This window comes from Cnephaeus nilssonii (genome assembly GCF_951640355.1).
Source record: "Cnephaeus nilssonii genome assembly, chromosome: 7".
Lineage (NCBI taxonomy): Eukaryota > Metazoa > Chordata > Mammalia > Chiroptera > Vespertilionidae > Cnephaeus > Cnephaeus nilssonii.
This window is the reverse complement of record NC_137078.1, coordinates 15196203-15219191: the sequence shown is the minus strand read 5'-3', so window position 1 is coordinate 15219191 and position 22989 is coordinate 15196203. Positions and strand designations below refer to the sequence as shown.

General features: G+C 45.4%; 1 protein-coding gene across 1 annotated transcript in view; it reads right to left on the bottom strand.

Moving 5' to 3' along the window:
- Positions 1 to 10425: 10425 nt before the first annotated feature.
- The window catches only part of LY86 (lymphocyte antigen 86), a 72606-nt gene continuing 60042 nt past the window's right edge, over positions 10426 to 22989 (bottom strand). Inside the window, exons 4-5 of the mRNA XM_079778043.1 lie at positions 15105 to 15157; positions 10426 to 11196 (exon numbers count right to left, since the gene is read on the bottom strand). Coding sequence (XP_079634169.1) covers positions 11113 to 11196; positions 15105 to 15157 — 137 coding nt within the window. The 3' untranslated portion in view covers positions 10426 to 11112. The remainder of the gene's footprint in view (positions 11197 to 15104; positions 15158 to 22989) is intronic.

Here is a 22989-nt window from a genome sequence, read left to right as displayed (position 1 = left end):
CCAGAGTAGCAGTGACTTTTAAATTACCTAAATTATGAAAAAGTGCTTAGTACGTCGCCCTTAAAAGCAATCCCATCATAAGCACTAAGGACTAAAAACACCATTTCTGGTGAAATGCAGAGCCGAGGCACTCTAGGTCACCGATTCTCAGTGAAGCGTTCTCTTCTGCTTTCACTCTTCCTGGGGTATTTGAACAAATTTGTTTGCTTGCCATGCATCTGAGCCTCCAGTTTCCTTCTTTTCTTCAGAAGAAGGGGAAGAGGGCGAGAGGGGTGGGTGGAGGGAACCTTCTCAGTGTTATGAATCTCTAAGGGGCCCAGAGCTTCGCTGTCTGCATTTCTCTGATAAGAGGTATTTTCCTGTCCCATGAAGAGAGTTTGAATCTGTTCCCAGCCTCAGTTAAAGAGACTGCTACCCTCATAAAGAACAAAGGTTTTTGAGAACAATTTAAACAATGTCTTTGAACACAGTTTTATTATAGTGTCAATATCTGCCAAAAATTTTAAGATCAAAGAATTTTGAATAGATTTATACAATGCTTTGCAAAAAATTTAGTGAATGCTTTGCAAAAAACTTAGATTATTGGAAGGGTGTGGCAAGTATTAAACTTTCATGGTTCCATTTTCTTTTCCTTGCCTACTAAGAAAAATAGTTTCAGAATGAACTCCTTTTTATTTTAAAAAAAATGTTTGGTCAACTATATGTAACATAAAATTTACTTTTTAAACCACCTTGAAGCTTTCAGTGGCACAAAGTGTATTCACTTCTGTAACCATCTCCACTGTTCATCTCCAGACTGTGTCATCATCCCAAAATCAACTTTGTGTTTTTTTTCAGATGCAAGTTGCATCAGGGAATTTAGAGCGCAGGGAATTTATTTTCCTTTTGACTGTGCTAGTATCCAGAATTTTAATGTTCTATATAAATACCACATAGTTGTTTGAATACAAGTAGCTAAAAATGACTCAAAGGAAGAAGGGAAGAGGAAATATTTATTAAGTGCCACCAAGCCCAATGTGTTACATATTTCATACAACCGTCTGTGAAGCAGAAACTATTATCCCATTTTACAGATAAGGAACCTGAGGCAAAAAAGAATTAAGCAGCTTGCCCAAGGTCACATAGCTAGGAAGTGATGGAGCTGAGACTCAACCCCTGTCAGTTTTTCAGTGGAACCATATTCTCATATTATGCAGCTCCACAAACATTTTTTAAACATAAAAAGGAGTTAATTCTGAAACTATCTCCTTAGTGGGCAAGGAAAAGAAAATGGAACCATGAACGTTTAATACTTGACACACCCTTCCAAAAATCTAAGTTTTATTGCAAAGCATTCACTAAATTTTTTAGCAAAGCATAGTATAAATCTATTTCAGCACAAAGGAAAGGAGGAAGAAGGGACTGGGTGAAATGTGAACTTTAGGACCATTGGATTGTTACTGAAAGATACTTCCAGCAAAGCATGGGTTTGGTTTTGTTGGAAAATTTTAAGAATAGTCAACTCTTTTCTTGTCGCACATATCCTTGGACTGAAAGGACCTCTAAAGGATTTTTATGATTTGTGTTTGCATTAAAGTAGCTCCATTGTCACCTCTCTTTGTGAAATAGTGACACTAGGGACAAAGATGAGGAAGGGACAGATATAGAGAGTGAGTGGCAATGGAATATAGCAGAGGGGTGGATATCTGGACAGGGCTGTTGCTCCCAGATGTTCCTATTTTGCTTGGAATATTATATCTGAGCTGGAGGAGGCAAGTGCTGAGAAAAAGCAGATGGCTTCTTCATTCATACAAGGATGGATGGACTTTGTAATGGAAGTCTCATCCTCTACAGCGATGAACTGGAAATGTATGCCTAATGTCTTACTCAATTCTGGTACTGTTCCTGGGGCTGCTTCTTAGGAAAATGTAGTTAGAGTTATATTATGATACTAGAGGCCCGGTGAATGAAATTCGTGAACTCAGAATGGGGATCCCTCAGCCCAGCCTGCACCCTCTCGCAGTCCAGGAGCCCTTGGGGGATGTCTGACTGATAGCTTAGGCCGTTCCCTACAGGGAGCAGGCCTAAGCCGTCAGTTGGACATCCTTAGCACTGCTGTGGAGGTGGGAGAGGCTCCCGCCACTGCTGCTGTGCTTGCCAGCCATGAGCCCAGCTTCTGGCTGAGCAGTGCTCCCCCTGTGGGAGTACACTGACCACCAGAGGGCAACTCCTGCATTGAGTGTCTTCCCCCTGGTCGTCAGTGCGTGTCATAGTGACCAGTCGTTCCGCCTCTCCAAAATCCCCTGAGGGGTCCCAGATTGCAAGAGGGTTCAGGCCAGGCCGACTGGTACATGATCAGGGCAGGGAGGGGTGTGTCTGGCAGATTTTGCTCAGTCCCAATCGGCCAGATCCCAGCAGCAAGCTAATCTACCAGTTGAAGCATCTGCCCCCTAGTGGTCAGTGCACATTATAGGAAGCAGTTGAGTGGCCTTAGCATATCATTAGCATATTATGCTTTGATTGGTTGAATGGACAACTGGACACTTAGCATATTAGGCTTTTATTATATAGGATGATATTAACTAATTTTTGTCAAATCTTTGTAATAGATATTATATGGTAACTAGAGGCCTGGTGCATGAAATTCGTGCAGGGGGGGTGGGAGGGGCGGTGTGTCCCTCAGCCCAGCCTGCACCCTCTCTAATCTGGGATCCCGGTAGGATTGGGCCTAAATGGGCAGTCGGACATCCCTCTCACAATCCAGGACTGCTGGCTCCCAACTGCTCACCTGCCTGCCTTCCTGATTGCCCCTAACCAATTCTGGCTGCCAGCCTGATCACCCCTAACCACTCCCTTGCCAGCCTGATTGATGCCTAAGTGCTCCCCTGCCAGCCTGTTTGCCCCTAACTGCCCTCCCCTGCAGGCCTGGTCACCCCTAACTGCCCTCCCCTGCAGACCTGGTCACCCCCAACTTCCCTCCTCTGTTGGCCTGGTCACCCCTAACTGTCCTCCCCTGCAGGCTTGATCACCCCCAACTGCCCTCCCTAGCAGGCCTGGTCCCTCCCAACTGCCCTCCCCTGCTGGCCTGATCACCCACAACTGCCCTCCCTTGCAGGCCTGGTCCCTCCCAACTGCCCTCCCCTGCTGGCCATCTTGTGGCAGCCATCATGTGTACACATGGGGGCAGCTATCTTTGACCACATGGGGGCAGCCATCTTGTGTGTTGGAGTGATGGTCAATTTGCATATTACTCTTTTATTAGATAGGATAGAGGCCTGGTGCATGGGTGAGGGCCAGCTGGTTTGCCCTGAAGGGTGTCCTGGATCAGGGTGGGGGTTCCCTTGGAGCGTGGGGCAGCCTGGGCGAGGGGCCTGTGGTGGTTTGCAGGCCGGCCACCCTCCCCCCCCCCCCCCAGTGACCCAAGTGGAGGCCCTGGTATCTGGGATTTATTTATCTTCTATAATTGAAACTTTGTAGCCTTGAGTGGAGGCCTGGGCCAGCCAGGGTGTGCGGAAAGCTTGGCTTCCTCCATTACCAGGGAAACCCAAGCCTCATGCTCTCTCTGTGGTTGCAGCCAACTTGGTTGGGTTAATTTGCATACTCGTTCCTGATTGGCTGGTGGGCATGGCTTGTGAGTGTAGCGGAGTGATGGTTAATTTGCATATTACTCTTTTATTAGATAGGATTGTTTTACTTGCATTGTCTCTCCAAATGACCTGAAGACTTAGGTTCTGTTATTGTGGCTATTTAACAGATGAGGTCACAGGGCCGAGAGGTGGCAGGAGCAGGCCTCAGCAGAGGTCCAACTGAACTCCAAGTCCATGCTTATTCCCACCATGACGTTCTGTCGCCTAATGTTGAAGTCACATTCACATAGGTACTGAACTTGGCTCCACTACTTACTGCCCTGTGCTCTGTCATTAAGTCTCAGTTCTATAATATTATGAATAATGGGAATTGGCCTACTTACTTCACTGGATTGCTATGAGGATTAAATAAAATAATCCACGTGAAGATGTTGGCTACATTGTAGGTACATGATATGGATTGAATTACATCCCTCCCCCAAAAGATGTGTTGAAGTCCTAACTCCCAGAACCTAAGAATGTGATCTTATTTGGAAATAGGGTCTTTCCAGAGGTGATAAAATTAAAATGAGATCATTAAAGTGGCCCCTAATTCAATATGACTGATGTCCCTATGAAAGGGGAACTTTGCGGACAAAATAGACCTGCACCGAGGGAAGATGATGTGAAGACGGCAGGGAGAGGCCACGAGAAGGTGGAGGATGGGAATGATGCATCCACAGCTGAGGGATGTCTGGGGACACCAGAAGCTGGAGCGGCACAGAATAACGCTTTCCTTCCCTGGCGCCTTCAGAGGGAGCATGGCCCATTGCTACCCTGATTTTGGACCTCTGGCCTCCAGAACGGTGAGACAATACATTTCTATTGTTCTAAGCCACGCATCTGTGATACTTTTTTGTTTCAGCAGGCCTAGCAAATGAATACAGTACACAATCCAAGTTTTTCTCCCCTCCTTAGACCATTAATTCAACAAAAATCTTAAATCAGGCACTGGAGATTTGTTCAAAGGAGAACAAGGCCTTGTTTCTTCTCTCAAGATGCTTATGTCCCAGTAGCGCAGACAAAAAGTACACAAGCAATTGCAATTGAATGTGACAGTGTCATGCTTCAGTCAAGGCAAGGGGAGGGTGCCAGGGGAGCCCCCAAGGGCCGCCTCTAACCCAGCCTGGGCATCAGAGATGGACGGCTTCTTGGAGGGAGTGATATTCCACACATGATGGAGCAGTATTTCTGACAAGAGCAAGGCTGTCATGGAGCCAGGTTGCTAATGTCTTTGTTGTTATAATGGAAGAAGCTCAGTTCCAAGCTGATGTGCAAAATGACAGGAAACAAGCACGATTAGAGAGAAGCCTATGTGTTTGGTTCACTTAGCAGTTTTGACTCCACTTCAGAGTAACATTAGCTAGGTGCCTCCTCATGAAGGTTGGTGGGTTGGTAATGGTGCGTGGGGTTGGAGTAGGGTAGGGTGATAATGAGATCAGGGCACATCTATCAACAGGCAGAGGCCAATGTCTTCCTGAGGCGGGATAGTCCCCTTCATTAGCTCTTTCTTCAACATGCTCCATATGGAGGGACAAGATTCCGAAGCTTGACCTAGGCCCCTGGGTAAGGTCGTATAGGCTGTGGATTGCACAAGGGGAGTTAGGGGACTGAAATCCAGCATGTACTCACTTACCAAGCAGCGTGCTGGGCCTGGGCCCAGGCCTGCCCAGAGGACCAGTTCCCCTTTGCTTTGCATAAAGGTGTCATCGGGCAGGGAAACCCTGCTCAGCTGCAAAACTGGAATTTCTTATGTGTCCGCCTGTGGCTTCCTAGGAAGACACTCTAACAATGATAAGGTAATAGATATCACCGACTTATCACTTCACTTGCATATCACAGAATCCCTTCACACTCTTCTCACACTCTCTGCTGGTTATTTCTGGACGCTCAAGTCAGCTCAAGAGCAGTGCTTTCCTATTTCATTCTTTAGCACCCTCCTCCCGGGGCTGGCGTCCAAGCTCTTAAGGCCACTTGGAGGCAGACCATTGCTGCCACTGCTGTTTGGGCGTGGGGGAAGCATGGCGTGCACGCCCAGGCCTGGTTCTCTCTCCCCTCTTTGTACTCCCTCCCCTCCTTCCCTAGGTTCATGGAACAGGCCACGCTGTGCTAAACCCTCTTGACCCTGTACCACATGGCCATGGAGGCCCACAAAATGCCACTGGTGTCCTGGAGTTTCTCAGAAACCCTTGTGAAGTCAGCTCCTGGCTTGACTTCTGGCTGCAGCTTCTCTCTCCTCGTGACTCTGTCTCGCATCTGAGAGGCTGGGTGGGGACCCAAGACACCAGGTCTTCCTTTCTCCTCTCCCTCTGCCCCCAGGAGCTCACCCACAAGGTGATGCCACCATCATCACTTCCACCCAAATATCCAGAAGAGATGACACGTGGGCTGTGCTAACATGAGGATTGATTTCCTTCCACAGTTGTGCTGATTTTAATTCCTAATTTGTAGAGCTGTTATTGAGATTAAGTATTGAATGCAGGTAAAACACCTCACATGGTGCCCAGCACATAGAAAATGCTCAAATCATTGGTAGCTTTTTAAAAATTGTTGCTGTTATTGCTGCTGTTCTGCCTTCTCAGATGTTGTCTTTCTCCAACTCACACATCTTAACCTTTTTAGTCTACCTTTATGTGGAAACCTTGTTGTATCCCTTTGATCATTTCAATAATATTCTCTGGCCCCTTCTCAAATGTCCCCCCACCACCTCTGAGTGGAAGAGAGGGGGGAAGCCATGAGACAGTGACATGATTCATGTGCATGGATGTGCTTTCCTCTGTTGTTAGTTGGGTTTCAGGGAATCCATGAAAATATCAGCTCGGGAAAGAACTTATTGTTTTCAGCTAAAGTAACATTGATGTATACATTCTTTTCCTCAGCAATAAGGAGACCAAGAGGCTGAAGGAGAGAATTCCATCTTTTTAAAGAAAAGCTGGGTTAGAGGAGAGAAAAAAAAATCAGGCCGGTCCATTTGAAGGCAGCGGAAGGAACAACTGAAGTTATTTACTAACTAGAAGTAAATAGCTCTTTCCCACTCCTCTGGAGCCACCTCGGCCAGATAAAAGGGTCGGGAAATTAGGCAGGAGCGTGTTTGCTGACTGGGAGCCATGCAGCTGGTGCAAGTCTGAAGTTTCACTGCTGGCTCCCTCTCCCTAACAGGTCCCCTGAAATCAGGACGTGGCCCTTTCCGTTCTCTCACTAGCTATTTTGGGTTATTTTTTTTGAAGGCAAACGTAATTGTTAAAGTTGCAGATGTTACATTTAGTTCTTCACATCTTGGACATATATCTTTTTTCTTTTCTTTTAAAAACAAGTTTAATTAAAAAATCACACACATTTTCTTTCCTAGGCTCCTTTGACCCAGTTATATTCTGTTTGGGGGAAAACTTATACTCGAATGTTTCCCTTAAATCCTTTTCCAAGTTAATGGTCAGAGCACACAACTCAGCAAATAAGACTCCACCCCAGGTCTAATAAACGAGCTACATTTAGAAGAAATCAAGGCGCCAAGGAGCCATCCAGGCCTTGGGAAGGACTGTGGGCTGTGGCTGGAGCCGCCCAGTAACTAGGAGAGGGGAGTTAGGCGAGGCTTCAGCTCTGTGGGGAACACCCACCCCTTAGGGACCTGCCAGTCCATTTGTTGAAACCCTAACTCCCAGGGTGATGGTATTCAGAAGCAAGCCTTTGCAGGTGCTTAGGGGATTAGTGCCCTCCTAGAAGGGCATCCCTCCCTGCCCCCCCACCCCCCGCCCATGAGCTCCCTCCCCCCTCCTACCCGCTGAAGACCCAGAGAAAACAGCTGCCTTTGCATCAGGGAGCAAGCCCTCACCAGACACCAGGTCGCTCTGCGCCCTGACCTGGGACTTCCCAGCTGCCAGAACTGTGAGAAATAAATTTTTGTTATTTAAATAAAGTCACCGGCTTATGGCATTTTTATTATAGCAGCTTGAAGAGATTAGGCACCAGCTTATAACAGTCACTCACTTCAAGTTACATGCAGGCCTTGTTCCAAGCACTTTACACGCCTTTTCTCATTTGATTTTCACCATATTCCTATAAGGTAGGTATTATTATTGTCCACACTTACAGACGAAGAAGCTGAGGCTCAGAGAATTTAAGTCACTTGCTGAGTTAATAGCTAGGGAAGTTAGAACAGAAACTGGCCTAATTCTAGTTGTGTTCTGGACTCTAGTATCGCTCTCTTCTTTTTTCTTTACCTCTTTTACTCCCCTCTCTCCCCAGTTTCCACTTAGCAAAATTGGTTCCAGGGGGACTAACATCAGTCCAATTGCGGCGGGCGGGGGGGGGGGGGAGGTTAACGGGGTGACTTAGGCTAAGCCAATCAGTGCCAGGCCAAAGTGACTGGCCAGGAGTAGTCATGTGATCCTAGACTTTGCACTCAGAATGAATGACAGAATTTTGGATAAAGTTGTCTCTCATTGTTTTGTACTTTGGACATGTGCAATTATTTGCAGTTATAGGAAAGACTGTTTGAGGGTGAAACCAATATTTAGGGAGGTGAGAGGTGAAGGAACTGTAGAGAAATGGGGGTGAAGTGCTGAGGACAGTGTGAAACTGCAGCAAACGCGGCTGAGGCGGAACCCTGCAGCTGGACAGTCACAGGGGCCCGGAGGTCGCCATGTGTGCAAGCCAGACTGAAAGGGGTCTGTTTCTCAGAGACCAAACAGGTTGAGAGATGTGATCACACTGTCCCAAATGAATCTTCAGCATTCTGCTGAAGCCTAGCCTGGAGAAGCTTCCCTTGGGCACTGGCATTTCCTTTAAAAAAAAAAAAAAACACCAAAAAAACCCCCACAAAAAACAAAGTAAACACAGAGTTACAATTTCCTTTAAAATATAAGGGAGGTCTGTGGCACCATGGTGATGGGCTGGCTGGTTTCTGCAGCGTCCTTTGGTTCCGGGGGCATAGCATAATCTTGAACCAACTCACTATTTTTAGGGAAGTTTATTGAGGAGAAACTTTGGAATTCTTGATGATTTTTTGAAACAGTAGCAAACTTTGTTTATGAGAAAATGAGAAGTAAAATAAGTTCTCTGTTCATGCACACTCGCCCCCACCCCAGGTGCACACATAGACAGTGCACACTCACCCCACCCCCAGGTGCACACATAGACGGTGCACACTCGCCCCCACCCTCAGGTGCACACATAGACGGTGCACACTCGCCCCCACCCCCAGGTGCACACATAGACGATGCACACTCGCCCCCACCCCTAGGTGCACACATAGACGGTGCACACTCGCCCCCACCCCCAGGTGCACACATAGACAGTGCACACTCGCCCCCACCCCCAGGTGCACACATAGATGGTGCACACTCACCCCCACCCCCAGGTGCACACATAGACGGTGCACACTCACCCCCACCCCCAGGTGCACACATAGACAGTGCACACTCGCCCCACCCCCAGGTGCACACATAGACGATGCACACTCGCCCCCACCCCTAGGTGCACACATAGACGGTGCACACTCGCCCCCACCCCCAGGTGCACACATAGACAGTGCACACTCGTCCCCACCCCCAGGTGCACACATAGACAGTTCGCCTAAGAGAGCTTGCCTGGCGCTGCCAGCTCCTCAATACCTCCTGCTTCCAGAGGGCAGCTCCCAACTTTGTCCCAGTCACTCTGTTCTGCCAGAGGGTTAAAGAGTGATCATGATTTTGGGCGTTTCTCCTACCAGGACTTTGTATTTTAACAGGAGACTTGTAGACAGTGGGTAATTTTCTCAGTTTGCAAGAGTGAAACTCAAAGTGAAATTTAAGGCCGATGGCAGGACACTAAGGACAGACATATTTTGGGCCAGAGAAACACTTTCCTTTTCTCTCAAATCACAACACCCTTAGTGCAACTGCTGTGCATACAATCATGGCCAAGGTTAGCTCCGTATATGAAAATCCTTGTTTAACCCACACCTATAGCATCTGAAACTCTCAATCACACACACACACACACACACACACACACACACACACACACACACAGTTGAATTTTTAAGAAGAGGGCAAAGCATAGGAAAGGCAACAGCTGAGCTGTAGAACAATAAGAAGTGAGCTGTCCCTATTCCTCAGCCCGTCGTTGGAAGGCTGACAGCTGACTGAGCGGCTGGCACCTGTGGGTACCCAGAATCTACCCCGGGCCTTCGCTAGAATAGGGATGCTTACTGAAGAGGGTGCAGGGGAGAGTCTTGCTAGAGGGAACCGTGAAGAGTCAGAAACTCAGCTTGCTCTTTGTGTGCATAGCAGTACCACCCTGTGTGTGGTCAGAGGTTGTCTCCTGAGCCGCCAGGCCACAGCTGGTCTTTCCTCCTGAGCATTTAGGGGCACAGGCGAAGCAACACTGTAATTTTGTCTCTCTATAATCTCAAAGAGCCTCAGATTCTGGTTTTTAAGTTTGGATTCACCAGGTATTTATGGATTGCTATTCTAGGTAGTTTAATTATATACTGACAGTAATTGATAGCAATGAACTTTTTAAAACTATGGCGTTTTTTCCTCTTTAATCTCTAATATAGTGACACTGTAATGGATAGAAAAGACCTGAAAATGATAAAGTCAACCCAGTCACCTGACTCCAGCCCCTTTGCAGGACAACAGTGTCAGATAGGCCCAGGGACACAGGAAAGGGGGTTGGGGAGGACACGGGATGGCAAAGGGGCTGTGGGGCCCACCAATCGGTTCTGCAGGTGCAGGGAGAGGAGAAGATGGGGCTGTCAAAATGGCTTTGACAGCAGGCGGGCAACCTGCTCATAACAGAGGGCATTAAGGTGTTTCTGTGTGTGAATAAATGTGTCCACTGGCCGACATGTGGCTTTGTAATGTTGCAGGGGATCGCAAGCTCCGTGAAGGCAGGGGCAGTGCCTGCTTTGCTCCCTGGAGTACCAGGCTGAGAGCAGGGCCTGGTACATAGCTCTGCAGCTATCCATCAAATAAGACTTCGATGTCACTCTTTACGAGGTTTCATCAGCTTCTCTGCCCTCGAGGTCCAGGGGGCGGGGCTTGCCCAGCAGAAGGATAGGCACGTTTCCCCAGCGCGCTAACTTAGGCAGGGCCACCATCCTCCGGAACCTCTTAGAACCACCCATGCTGCGCCAGGTCCCGGCGCTGTGTCTGCAGGAAATGACTTAACTACAGGACTGTACTCAGATTCTTTGAAGAACCATGATCGACTGTGGGCCAGCTTTCTTTATTCTGGTACCTGAGGAAGTACTCCTAGGGAGCTGCAAAGCAGGGCATCTGGTGTGAGGCGCCCGCTTACAGAAGGATGGGCCCTCAGGACTGCTGAGTGACTACCGGGAGGCTCCTTAGAAGCAGGTGATTTCGGGAGCTTCATTCCACGTGTGGACACGGGGGCCCCTGGTGCTGGGCTAAGTCAGCGCCTGTGCCTTCAGCAAGCCTTCTCGTAGAGGTTCTGCTTACACGGTAGGTTCAGTTGGAAATGCCTGGAATTTCCACATGACAAGGCTGTTGTGCTTTTGAGCTGCTCAGGAGCAAATGATGGTAGCATTGGCACAGGCCACCATGGAATGGTTTTCATTATACAGTTTCAGCAAAACCTGGTAGTCTCCCTGCAAAGGACACAAGGAAAGCATGAGGTGTGTGAGCCGTAGAGCAATCGACCATTCAATAAAGAGTCATCGAGCACCTTCCAGGTGAGGCACTGCTCTGGACCCTGGGGAAAAAGTAGAAGCAGACAAACCAAACCTCGCCCTGTGAAGCCTATGGCTCGCTGGAGAGGCAGACAGCACATGTGATCACTAGCTGTGTATGTGGTGTGTCACATGCTGACATTACACAGAGAACTCGGCAGGGAAGGGGTGGTGGGAGTGCGGGGCAGGGCAAGGCAGGGCAGGGCAGGGCAGGGCGGGATGGGGCTAGTGCTGGCTCGCAATTTTAAGTAGGATGGTCAAGGCAGACCCGTGGAGAAGGTGCAGGAGCACGCCATGCTGCTCGGGGCTAGGCTCCCATGCTTAAGGACCAACGAAGCCTTCAGTGGGGTTCAGGGAGAGGGAACCCCCGGGGCAGGGAGAGGAGATGAGGTCAGGGAGGCCTCACTGGCCATGGGAGTCCTGCCTTCAGCCCTGAAAGGGACGCAGGTCATGAGAGTGTTTTCCCCGAGGGAGTGGTCTGACCTGGTGCATGTTGACAGGTCCCTGTGGCTGCCTCTAGCTAGCACGAGGCTGCAGGGAGAGAGGGGGCAGCAGGAAGAGCAGGTGAGAGGCGACTCAACAAGCCAGGTGAGAGATGCTGATTTGGAGCAGATGGTGGACAGGGAGTAGGGGGTGGATTCTGGATAGATTTTGTAAGAAGAGTTGATATGATTTACTAAGGAAACCCATGTGGGTGGGAGAGAGAGGGGTTAAGGGTCACTCCAAGGATTCCGGCCTGAGCAAGCAGAAGGATAAAGTGTCATTTGCTGAGACAGGGAAGACCTCTGGGGGAGCAAAAGTCAACTGTATGAAACCAACATGCTGTGTCAGAAAAAGTATCGCTGTCTTTTAGGGTTCCTTTCTGGCAACAACACTCTGCAGAGGAATCCTCTTGTCTGTGTTAGTGGCTGCACACAGGCCTGTGTGGAGCTGCAGAAAGAACCCAGGGGTTAACCACATCTGCTTTGCTCCCTGCAGAAGGCCTGCCCAGCCCCCACAGGTCCACGTGGTAAGTGTCTGTAGACTCAGCAGTCTGGAGAGGAAAAGCTTGGGGCCGGGCAGCAGCCACGCTAAACAGGGCAAGGGCCCAGGAGGGAAGGATGCAGGAGACTCCTGGCACATCTTTGACGCGCCTGTCACGGGAGGAAGGAAAGGGGTCTAATCTGTGTAAGCCAGAGGGAAGGGATAAATCAGATTGCTGGGTAGAAGTTGCATGAAAGGCAGTTTTTGTTAGAAGAGAACAACTTCCTAGCAATTAGCAGAGGTCCAGGAGCAAGCGGGTTCCCCGCACTGAAAACTGCATTTGAGACACCCAGGTTCCACTCGGGATGGTGTCTTGGGCATGGGGATTGATTAGAACACCCCAGGCACCATTCAGCTTGAGGCTTCTGTGCTGTATTGGCTCCCGTGGGTCTGACTGCTCAAATATGGAGCAGCTGTGGTTACAGGAGCAGTGTTAGGAATTTAACCAAAGCAGTGTAAAAGAGAATTAATTATGAGTAAAAGCCAGCTCAAGTGTGCATCTGATTATGTTTAATTATCACCATCTATTTTTCTTTTAACTGCCCATGTGCATTTATGTCCATACCCTATAAAATTATTGAAAACAAAATATAGTTTTTATTATTGCTTTATAAGCCTAATGTCAGATGTAGTGTTTGAAGGAAGGGTTTCTAGTTATGAACTATAAACTATAGATACTCTGGCTTAAGAGGCAATAGTATTTAGGCAACTGTGCCCGACTGTAGGCAGGTGGAAGGACATGCTAGAAGACAGGGGGCAGCGTAGGGACAAGGGACAGAGAGCGGTGGCCTTTCTGCTGTGGAGACGAGCACTGAATGTGTGAGTTAGGAACGTGCAGTCCTTGGCACTTATGCAGTTCAGGCTGTACCTACAAGTTGTCCATGTGCTTTGGAGGCCCAAGGATCGTGAGCTCTAATCCAGAAAACAGCCGTCACAGGGAGATGCAGGGCCCCAGCGGGCCTCCATCTGGGCCCAGGCACGGCTTATGAAAAGTAAAGATTGACTGCTGAGTGGAAGTTTTCAGCCAAGCAGGTACAGAATTAGCACAGAGCCCATCTCCAGGGGATTTGGTGGGAGGAGGGGAGTTTTTCAAACCAAAAGGCTTCACACTGTCTCTGTCCCATATTAGGAAGGGAAGTCTTTGAGCCTTGTAGGCTGGCCGTCAGCCAGGTACCCTGAGCTGACCGCAGCTGGTCCTCGGCCAACATGGGAGCCCACGTGGGGATTAAGGCCTCCAGCTGCCTCTGCTGCTTATGTGACAGGCCACATGTGTCCCACTTGGGTTACTTCCCCTGCTGGGTCTGGCAAGGTGTCAGCAGGCTGTGGGGTGGGGGTTGGGGGAACAGGGCTGGCCAGGTTTCTGCTTCCCAGGCCCAGGCCTCAGAAGAGAAGGAGGCAAGAGGACCAGGCAAAGACAGTCTGTAGATGCTTAAACACCCAGACCCAGGGCCAGGAGACCTGGCTGCATCTTTGCCCTCATGTTGGGCAATAATCTCATTGGGCATCTTTCCTGGCAACAAAGCTTTGTACAGCTCTGGTACATTTTATTTCAGAGGGATTCCATGAGTTCTTTCCCCTTCTATTTCATGGCAATTGCTAACAGAAACGGATTTATTAAAAAAAAAAGCCAATAAAGATGAAAGTTAATTGTTTGCAAATTTTAAGTCAATCTCCAGTGCGTGTGTGTGTGTGTGTGTGTGTGTGTGTGTGTGTGAGAACGGGGTGGGGGTGGGGGGATCAGAAAGAAAATGAATAAGGAAAAATAATTCAAATAACAAAGATTTATAGAAAAATCTATCTGGAGAATTTAGACCCCACATTTTAGAAATGAAGAGAATTTGCAAAACTCATATTATACTGAAAGGCTTGCAGAGAGCTCTGGAGAAGAAGAACCCCAGAGGGGGGAGGGAGGAAGGAAGTTCCCAGATGCTCGAGCAATGCTGGTGAAGGTCCCAGATGGCCTTCAGACACCACAGCTTTGACCTTACGAACCAGAGGCTAGGATAGAAAGGAAACACAAGAGAAATGAAATGAAATTAAACAAATTTTTTATGAAGAAGGAGACCCTTTGGAGGACGAAACGATGATGTTAAAAACAAACAAAAAATAAGATTATTACATTTTTCTGATTACTTTTATGTTGTTCCATAAGGTTCTCTGAGGAGTAGCATATTGAAAATGTATGGCTTATGTCAGAGCTGCTTGCATGCAGCCATCAAATAAAGTCACATTGTTTTGAGAAAAATGGAATTAGTGGAAAATTTCACTCTTAACTGTGAGGCTCTCCCGTGAACACTCAGGATGTAGACACTTTATTTACTCAGTGGCAGCCCCTGAATAGCAGTGTAACTGGGTCACCTGTAAGCCCTCATGATGGTGTTTAGTCCTTTCTCTGAAAGGCCAGCCTTACTGAGCGCTAAAGACAGCCAGCCTGTGCCTGCCTCCCACACCTCAGCAGCTGCAGTTACATGGAGTCCCCACAGGCGGGGCAGCCCTGAAGGGACACATCTCTCTGCGTGGGAGGTGTTGAGGATCCCCAAAGGTCCGACATGATGTAAAATGTCAAATACCAAAATGACAAAACCAGTGTGTCAAACAAACATTTGAAATTGCCCACTATGAGGTATCAGCTTTGCTGAAAGAGGGTTTTCTTACTGGTGGCCTATGAAGGGTTAACTGTTTAATTCCCTATTCCTCCTCCTCCCCCTCCTCTTCCTCCTCCACCCCCCCATTATTCTGTTCTTGGAGAAACTGCACAATATAATAATTAAGTAACAAAACAAAATGGAAAAACAAAACCTTACCTTGGGAATATCAAATCCAAGATTATTGGCAGGGCCAGCATAATAAATCTGCTCTGAAAAATATACAAAACATGCATAGTGTTATTCAACCATTTAAAACAAAAAATGATTTCTCATATTTTCTGTGCTCACTGTGCCCTGGGGATCCAGTGGTAAAGAAAAAGATCTTTGTCCAAACACTGCTGATATTCTAATGAGGACACTGACAGCACACAAACAGTAGCTAGATTGTAAAAAGGGCTAGAAGGAGACATCAGGTAAGGCTGGCGAGGCAGGTGGTGTGATGGTTAAGAGGCCAGGTTGGGGCTGGGCTGCGCAGGGTTAAATCCGGAAACCATCTCTGAAGACTGTTTGACCTTAGACAGTTATTATCTCCTTGGGCTCAGTTTCCTTGTTTTTAAGATGAATATAATAATGACAACAACAGTGCTCACTTCATCAAGCAGTGAAAAATAAAAGAATTAATCAATGTAAAGCACCAGTGTCTGGGAAGCACTCAATAAATGTTTCCAAAAGTATGCACTGGGAGACACCATGTTTGATAGGATGGCTGGTCAGGGAAGGTATCTCTAAGGGGATGACATTGGAGCTAAGCCCTGAGGGAGGAGAGTGAGGTGATGATTTAAAGATCTGGGAGAAGAGAATCCCAGGGCACCAGAAAGAGGACAAAGGCCCTAATATGGACAAGAGTTTGGGAAGAAAGGACAGAGGGAGATGAGTGTGCTGAAGTATAGTGAACAAAAGGGCCCATGTAAAAAAGTGGTAAAAAGTCAAATGACATATGTGTGGAGAGGCTTAGAATGGAGGCCATTCAGTGGCTAAGGAGAGTGATGGATTAGTGAAGCATGATGGTGGTGATGAAGAAAAATTAATAAAATCATGACTACACTGGGAGACAGGACTTACTGATGAGTTGCATGTGGAGTGAGGGCAAAAGAGAGTTTAGGCTTGAGCACCTGGGTAGATAGGGGTACCATTTACTGAGATAGGAGAGCCTGGGGAGGAAGAAGTTTGTGTGGGGACAGTGATTAAAGAGCTCTATCTTTGGGGTGATTACTAAGGGACCTTGAGAGCAGTTGGATCCATGAATCTGGAATTTTTGAAAGAGGTTAGGGATAGAGTATGAATATTGGAGTCATTAACATGTACATGGTGATAAGGGCACAGGACAGTATGAGAGCACCCCCCCCCCCAATTCCCAGGAAACTAAAATTAATAGGTAGAAAAGGGAGAAGGGCCAGAACCACTCCTGAAGCCCTCTAAAGTCCAGGAGAGGGACAGAGAAGGAGAAGCCAGCCAAGGCAACCAAGAAGGAGCAGATGTGGAGAGGAGGGCAACCAGAAGTGGATGCATCAAAGAAGTCAGGTTCCTCAAAAGAGGAGGGTGTGGCTCAGTTGGTTGGAGCATCATCCCATACACCAAAAGGTGGCAGGTTTGATTCCCGGTCAGGGCACATACCCAGGTTGTAGGTTTGATCCCTGTTTGGGGCACATTCCAGAGGCAACCGATCGATGTTTCACTCTCACATCAATGTTTCTCTTTCTCTCTATAATCAATTTAAAAGGAGGGTATTATAAGCTGTGTTGAATAATATAAAAAATTTGTTTAAGGACAAAGATTTGCAGTAGATTTGGTAATATGGATGCCATTTAGTGTCCTTGACAAGATCATTGGAGAAGTGAGAACAAATGCCCAAATAGGGTGGGTTGAAGAGTGATATGGAGGTAAGAAAGTAGAAAAGCTTTCTATAGAGAGAAGCAAAAAAGAAACGAACAACAACTAGAAGAGAGTGTAGGGTTGAGTGGCTTGTTTCTTTAAGACAGGAGATATTGCTCCATGTTTGTCATTTGAAGGGAATTATCTTGTAGAAAGAGAGGGATTGAAGATGCAGAAGTGTGGGGAACGGGCTGTAAGCTGACACGGTCCTTGCACCTGTAGGGGCTAGCAAGGCTGGCACCTACCCGCACAGATTTCTCAGGCCTGTTTGGATGGCAACTAATCAGTATAACGAGAGCAGCCCCTGCCTACAGAGCTTTCCCAGGATTTGTTTATATGACTGCTATCAGTAGGATAAGAGCTACTTTCATGGCTTACCAAGAAATATGTATCCAACTAGTGAGATTTATTGTAACAAGAGACCTGTCCTTCAACTTATCCCTCCAGTAGTGATTTTAGAGAAACAAAGAATGTTTTCCTTGTGAGTGATTCCCTGCTTAGTGTCTTATGTATAAAAAGCACTGTATTACTAATAAAAGTTGCCAGAGCTTCTCGAGAGTTCTGGACCTCCTGACCCCGCTGTTGTTTCTCTTGCTTTTATTTCTCTTATTCTTTCTATTTCTTAATTCCCACCTCCCTACCTCAGCCCGGTTCAATCGTCAGGCTGGACCTGACAATTGGCGCCTGAACAGGTCACTGAGGACTTGGGACACAGAAGGTGAGGAACTCCTCCGGAAAAAAGAGTGCACTCGTAAAGGTAAGGGAGGAGCATCTTTTTGATAATCGGGAGTAAAATGGGGCAGTTAGAATCTAGAGACAATGCCCTTTATGGGCAAATGTTAAAGTCTATGCTCAACAGTAAAGGAACTAAAGTTACTGACAAGCAAGTAGAAAAATTTTTAAAATTCATTCAAGAAGTCTGCCCTTGGTTTCCTGAGGAAGGAACCGTTAACTTACAAACGTGGCAGAAAGTTGGAGAACAAATGTACAATCATTATAAAGCCTTTGGGCCAAATAAGACCCCGATTGATGCATTTTCTTTATGGAATTCAATACGGAACTGTTTAGATCCCAGGTATGATCACAATCAACCATCTCTTAAGCCAGGAAAAAAGGAGAAGCAGTGTACTGGCACAAAAAAGGGGTCTGAAAAAGACAGCATATTAAAAAAGAGTAATGTAAATTTTAAAGACAAATTAAATCCTCAAAATGAGGAGGATCTTGAGGAAGCTACTGCTCTTTGTCATGATGATGATACAGGTGTTGTTCAGGCAAAAGAGGAGGAAGATTATTTTTCTGCTGGAACTGAAGAGGGTAGTGATGTGGAAGATGTGTTAGAACAATTTTTAGAAGCATTAAAGCGTCTTGGCAAGAAAAAGAGAAGCCGTGAGGGCAGTCCCCGCCGCTCTCCGCTGCCCTGTGCAGCGCCAGTTCCACTCTCCCCTCTCCAGATGGCTTTGCAGGAGGCACGAAAGGCTGGTGAGGACTTAGGCATTCACGCCTTCCCCGTTATGGAACGGGTGAACCCTAACTTGGGACAGCGTGAGCGTACTTATGACCCGCTTCCTTTTAAAACCCTGAAGGAGTTAAAAACAGCCTGTGCTCAGTATGGGCCCACTTCTCCTTATACTTTAACTATCTTGGAAACTATAGCCTCAGAGGCTCTCCCACCTAATGATTGGAGAGCTATTGCCAAAGCCTGTTTATCAGGAGGAGATTATCTCTTGTGGAAATCAGAATATGATGAAAAGGCTAAGGAGCAAGCTGCTCGTAATCGAGCTACACAAGTTAATATTTCTTATGAAATGCTGGTAGGAGAAGGAGCCTATGCTGATACCCATAATCAAATTCAATACCCCCTGGAAGCTTATGGACAAATTAATAGAGCTAGGATCAGAGCCTGGAAAAAGCTTCCCACCTCTGGTCAGAAAACAGAGGAGCTCTCAAAGATTATTCAAGGGCCAGATGAAAAGTATCAGGATTTTGTCTCTCGGCTGTTACAGGCTGTTGGCCGAGTAGTAGTGGATGGAGAGGCTGGCATGTTAATAGTCAAACAGTTGGCGTATGAAAATGCTAACGCTGCCTGTCAAGCTGCATTGCGGCCCTATCAAAGAAAAGGGGATCTCTCAGATTATATCCGCATTTGTGCAGATATTGGTCCCTCGTATATACAAGGAGTTGCCATCACGGCCGCATTAAAGGGAACCACCATTGAGGGAGTTCTTCAGCAACAGTTCAGCACAGGGAGAGGTCAGACATACAAGTGTTTCACTTGTGGAGGAGCAGGACACATGGCAAAGCAGTGTCCCTCCAATAAAGGAGTTAATAAAGGAAATGGCAGAGGTCCCAAACAACCTGGACTGTGCCCAAAATGTAAAAAAGGAAAACATTGGGCAAATGAGTGTAGATTTAGGGCAGATGCCCATGGAAATTTCTTGTCTCAGCAGCAGTCGGGAAACTCCGGAAGGGGGCCAGCCCAGCCCCGACAAATAATGGGGGCACTATCTGTTTACCCTCCTGTCCCTGTGCCGCCTCAAGGCCAGCTGGCTGCACAGCACCCAGCCTGCCCCCGGGAGCAAAACGGATACAGGAGTTATTCCGAGCAACCCCTGGAAGTGCCGGGTTGGACCTTGGACCCATAAATCGATATGTATTAACTCCAGAATTGGGACCACAGGCCATCCCCACAGGGGTATATGGACCTACTCCTAAAGGGATGTTTAGCCTTTTACTAGGTAGAAGCAGTTTAACTATAAAAGGATTACACCAGGAGTGTCAGGAGAGGGCAGGGCTATCTGCTCTCCCGCAATAAGATTACTTACAATAAGATTACTTAAAGTTACATTTAAGAATTATAAAAGAACTTAAAGGGAAATGCGAATCTTGGCTAAATTAGGTATAAGTTATTACTTCAGAAAGCATAAAAGAAAGAAAAAATTTGAGGTCTGTCTTTCTTTTAAGCATAAACAGAAATTTGGCCAGATCCGTTATTAATATTTCCCCTGAAGTAAGCAGGATATGGGGGAAGGAAGAGACACGTGACGATCCAATATGGATGCCCACTCTCCCAGTATACAAATTTAAAGTTTCCTTTCTCGCCATGAAAAAGCCTTAAAAATTTAGAAATGTATCTGGAATTTCTATGCTAGTGGGGAGAGAACTTAGCTGTAAGACAGAATGCGCGCATAGTCTGATTTCAGACATTTAGATTGTCTTCAGCTGGAATCTCTCTGCAAAAGCTATAGAAAATTAAAAACCCAGAACTAGTTATTTTTCCTAAGAGAAATGGCGAAAAAGTCTTCTTAAAAGAAATTCAAGCTAATTCCAGCAACAAGATTCGCATTTCCATAATAAAGAGCTGTTTTTAAAATACTAATAAAGTGTGTTAAAAGGTTGACTTTTAAAGCCTTCAAGAATATAAGTAAATTTATCTCTGTCATAGAATTTATTCAAAATAAATGCTTTAAAATAATAAGAATTCGATTTGAATCTCAGAAATTATTAAAATATAAATAATATATTGATTATAAAGATCTAAGTAGCCCAGATAACTGGCTATGCCCTTTGTTAATAGAGGAAGGGGTAGATGCCCTTCCCCCAGCAGAGCTACTGGCAAATAAAAAGTAAAGTTTAAATTTGCCTCATAAAAAAATCTAGAGGACAGAATTAAATCTATTAATTGATTATGTCTTGTGTTTTAGAAATTTATTCTTAAGAATATAAAAGTGTTATTAATCAAAGAACTGCTAGATGTTTGACTTACAAGCTCTAAAGGTTTAAAGTACATATTAAATTAAGAAAAATTATATAATTATAGTAATTAAATACCTAAAATATAAAAATATGTTTTTGAGAAAATAAAATGTAATGTTTTCTGTAATAATTAAGAATTTAAAATATATTAGTTATTGGTCTGATTTTAAAAAGAGGATTAATTCTATAATCCAGTTTAAATATAATTGATATTCTTTAAGATAATTTAGGTATGTAATTTTTAAAGCATATATATAAATATATACATATATATGTGTTTAATCTTTCCAAGTTATTTCAAGACTGAGAGTGACTTTGAGCATTTCATAGGGCCCCGATATGTTCAAAAGTCTGTTCTCTCTTAAAATAAATTTTTTTTATTTAATTAAGCCAATTGATACTTGAAGTCACATAGAAAGCTTTATCAAATATAAATTAATATATTTTACTTATACATATATATTAAATATTATAAAGATTTTTGCCTGTAAGAAGGGCAAAAACAATATATTTCTTAAATATAGCCATACTTTTAGATCAGACCAATAAAGCATTAAACCTAAAAGTTTTACTAAATAAGTTTCTTTACTTTTTAAATAAAGAAACTTATTTATATATTAGCTTATTAAATTATAATCAAGGGTTTCAGCTTAAAGAAAAGCCAATGTCTTTATAAGCAATTTAATTAAGTATTCTATGAAAGTTACTAAGAACTTGTCTATAGAAAAAGAAATTAACAGCCAGTTTAAAGTTAAATTACCATACCTAGAACAAAGTATATCCTTACATAATATTATTCTACAATGTCATTATAATTTTTTAATATTTTACAACAGCATATTATACATTTATCCCAAACAAATTTACAAACTAATTTTTTGAATGTTTGGCAGTAATTTAAAAAGACATAAAAGGATTTAATCCCTTCCACTATGTGGAGGGCCCCCTGGGAAGGCACCTGAGCATTCTATATTGGCCCTTCTTGCTCTTTTTACCAAGAGGGACCCTCTTCTCACAATACAATTACCCGAAGCTGTTGCCTAAGCTATCTGTTTATACTGAGGTTGAAGCCTCATAGTGGCTGGTACCACAGATCTGTCTCTTGCCCAATGGCATGAGCTGGGCCCTCTCTAGAGAAGAAACCTGGGTTCCCCAAGATATATGATCAATGCCGGGGCCCCGCCAGCAGGCGAGGGGAATCCCAAGACAGATGCTGGACGTGGAGGCCACAGGGGCATAAGCTACCAAGGAGACAGAACTGAACCTCACATCACCCTGCTTGGCCCCGGAGGATGGCTGGTTAGTCAAAGACGGGTAAGATTCCTCAAGGGAGGAACAACCTAAGACAGGCACAGTCACAGAGGGGCCATCAGGAGAGAACTTGGGGGTCAACAGAGGTGGGGCACAGAACCTCACCCCCCCAACATTACAGGGGCCTGAACTCTAGCCCCTTCTGAGGGAGGTCTCCTGCCCCATGGCTGCTTCGTGCTTCCCACGCCCAGCCCAGATTGGGACCCAGGTAACAGACAGAGACTTGGCCTAGCTCAGATCGGGACCCAGATAACAGAGACATGGCTAACAGCAGCTGCCCTATATCTAAATCCAGCCTAACACCAGGAATGCTCAGGACTTTCTCAGGGATACAAATAACCCTTTCCATTAATATTTACAGGGTAAACTAAGATTGTTATTAAAATATTAAATTTAAAAGTAAATTAATAGTCAGCTTTACTATAAAAGTACTTATAATATAGCTAACTAGTCACCTATAGGCTCAACCTTCAAACTACAGCAGAAAACACAGAGCAAAAAACAAAGGTCCTTCAAACCCCTTATATTTCAGTAGAAATACAAGCTCTTATTTATGCCTTAACAGATTTTACTATGAAGCCCATCAACATATAGTAATAGTACTTATATAGTAAGTATAGCAAAAATTATTAAAACAGCTACTTTCGGGCACACTAATTCAAAGGAATTTTTCATTTAATTTTCAGCCTTTAAAATATTATTTAACAATAACAATTTCCATATTTTATTAGAAGCAATGTTCTCAGTATATTATCCACCTTCCTATACCAACTTTAGGGGTAAATCCCCAAGGATTTAAACCTAATCATATCTAGCAGAAGAATGTCACTCAATTGTAGAAAGAACCATTCATACTCTTACAATCATTTACTAAAAAACAAAAAAGGGGAAGAGATTGTGTTTTATATCTTTCCAGAAGGAGCAATGCAGCCAATTCGGGTGCCAGAGTGTTACGTGTGTCACCGCAATGGACTCAGACAAGCTCCTGTGTCCCTTCACTCAAAAGGACTAAGTACTACCCTAATAACAGCAAAGCAGAGGAAGAAGAAAAACTGAAAGCTACGCAAGGGACTGAGGTGCCAACATAGAGTCATCTGAAGAAGTT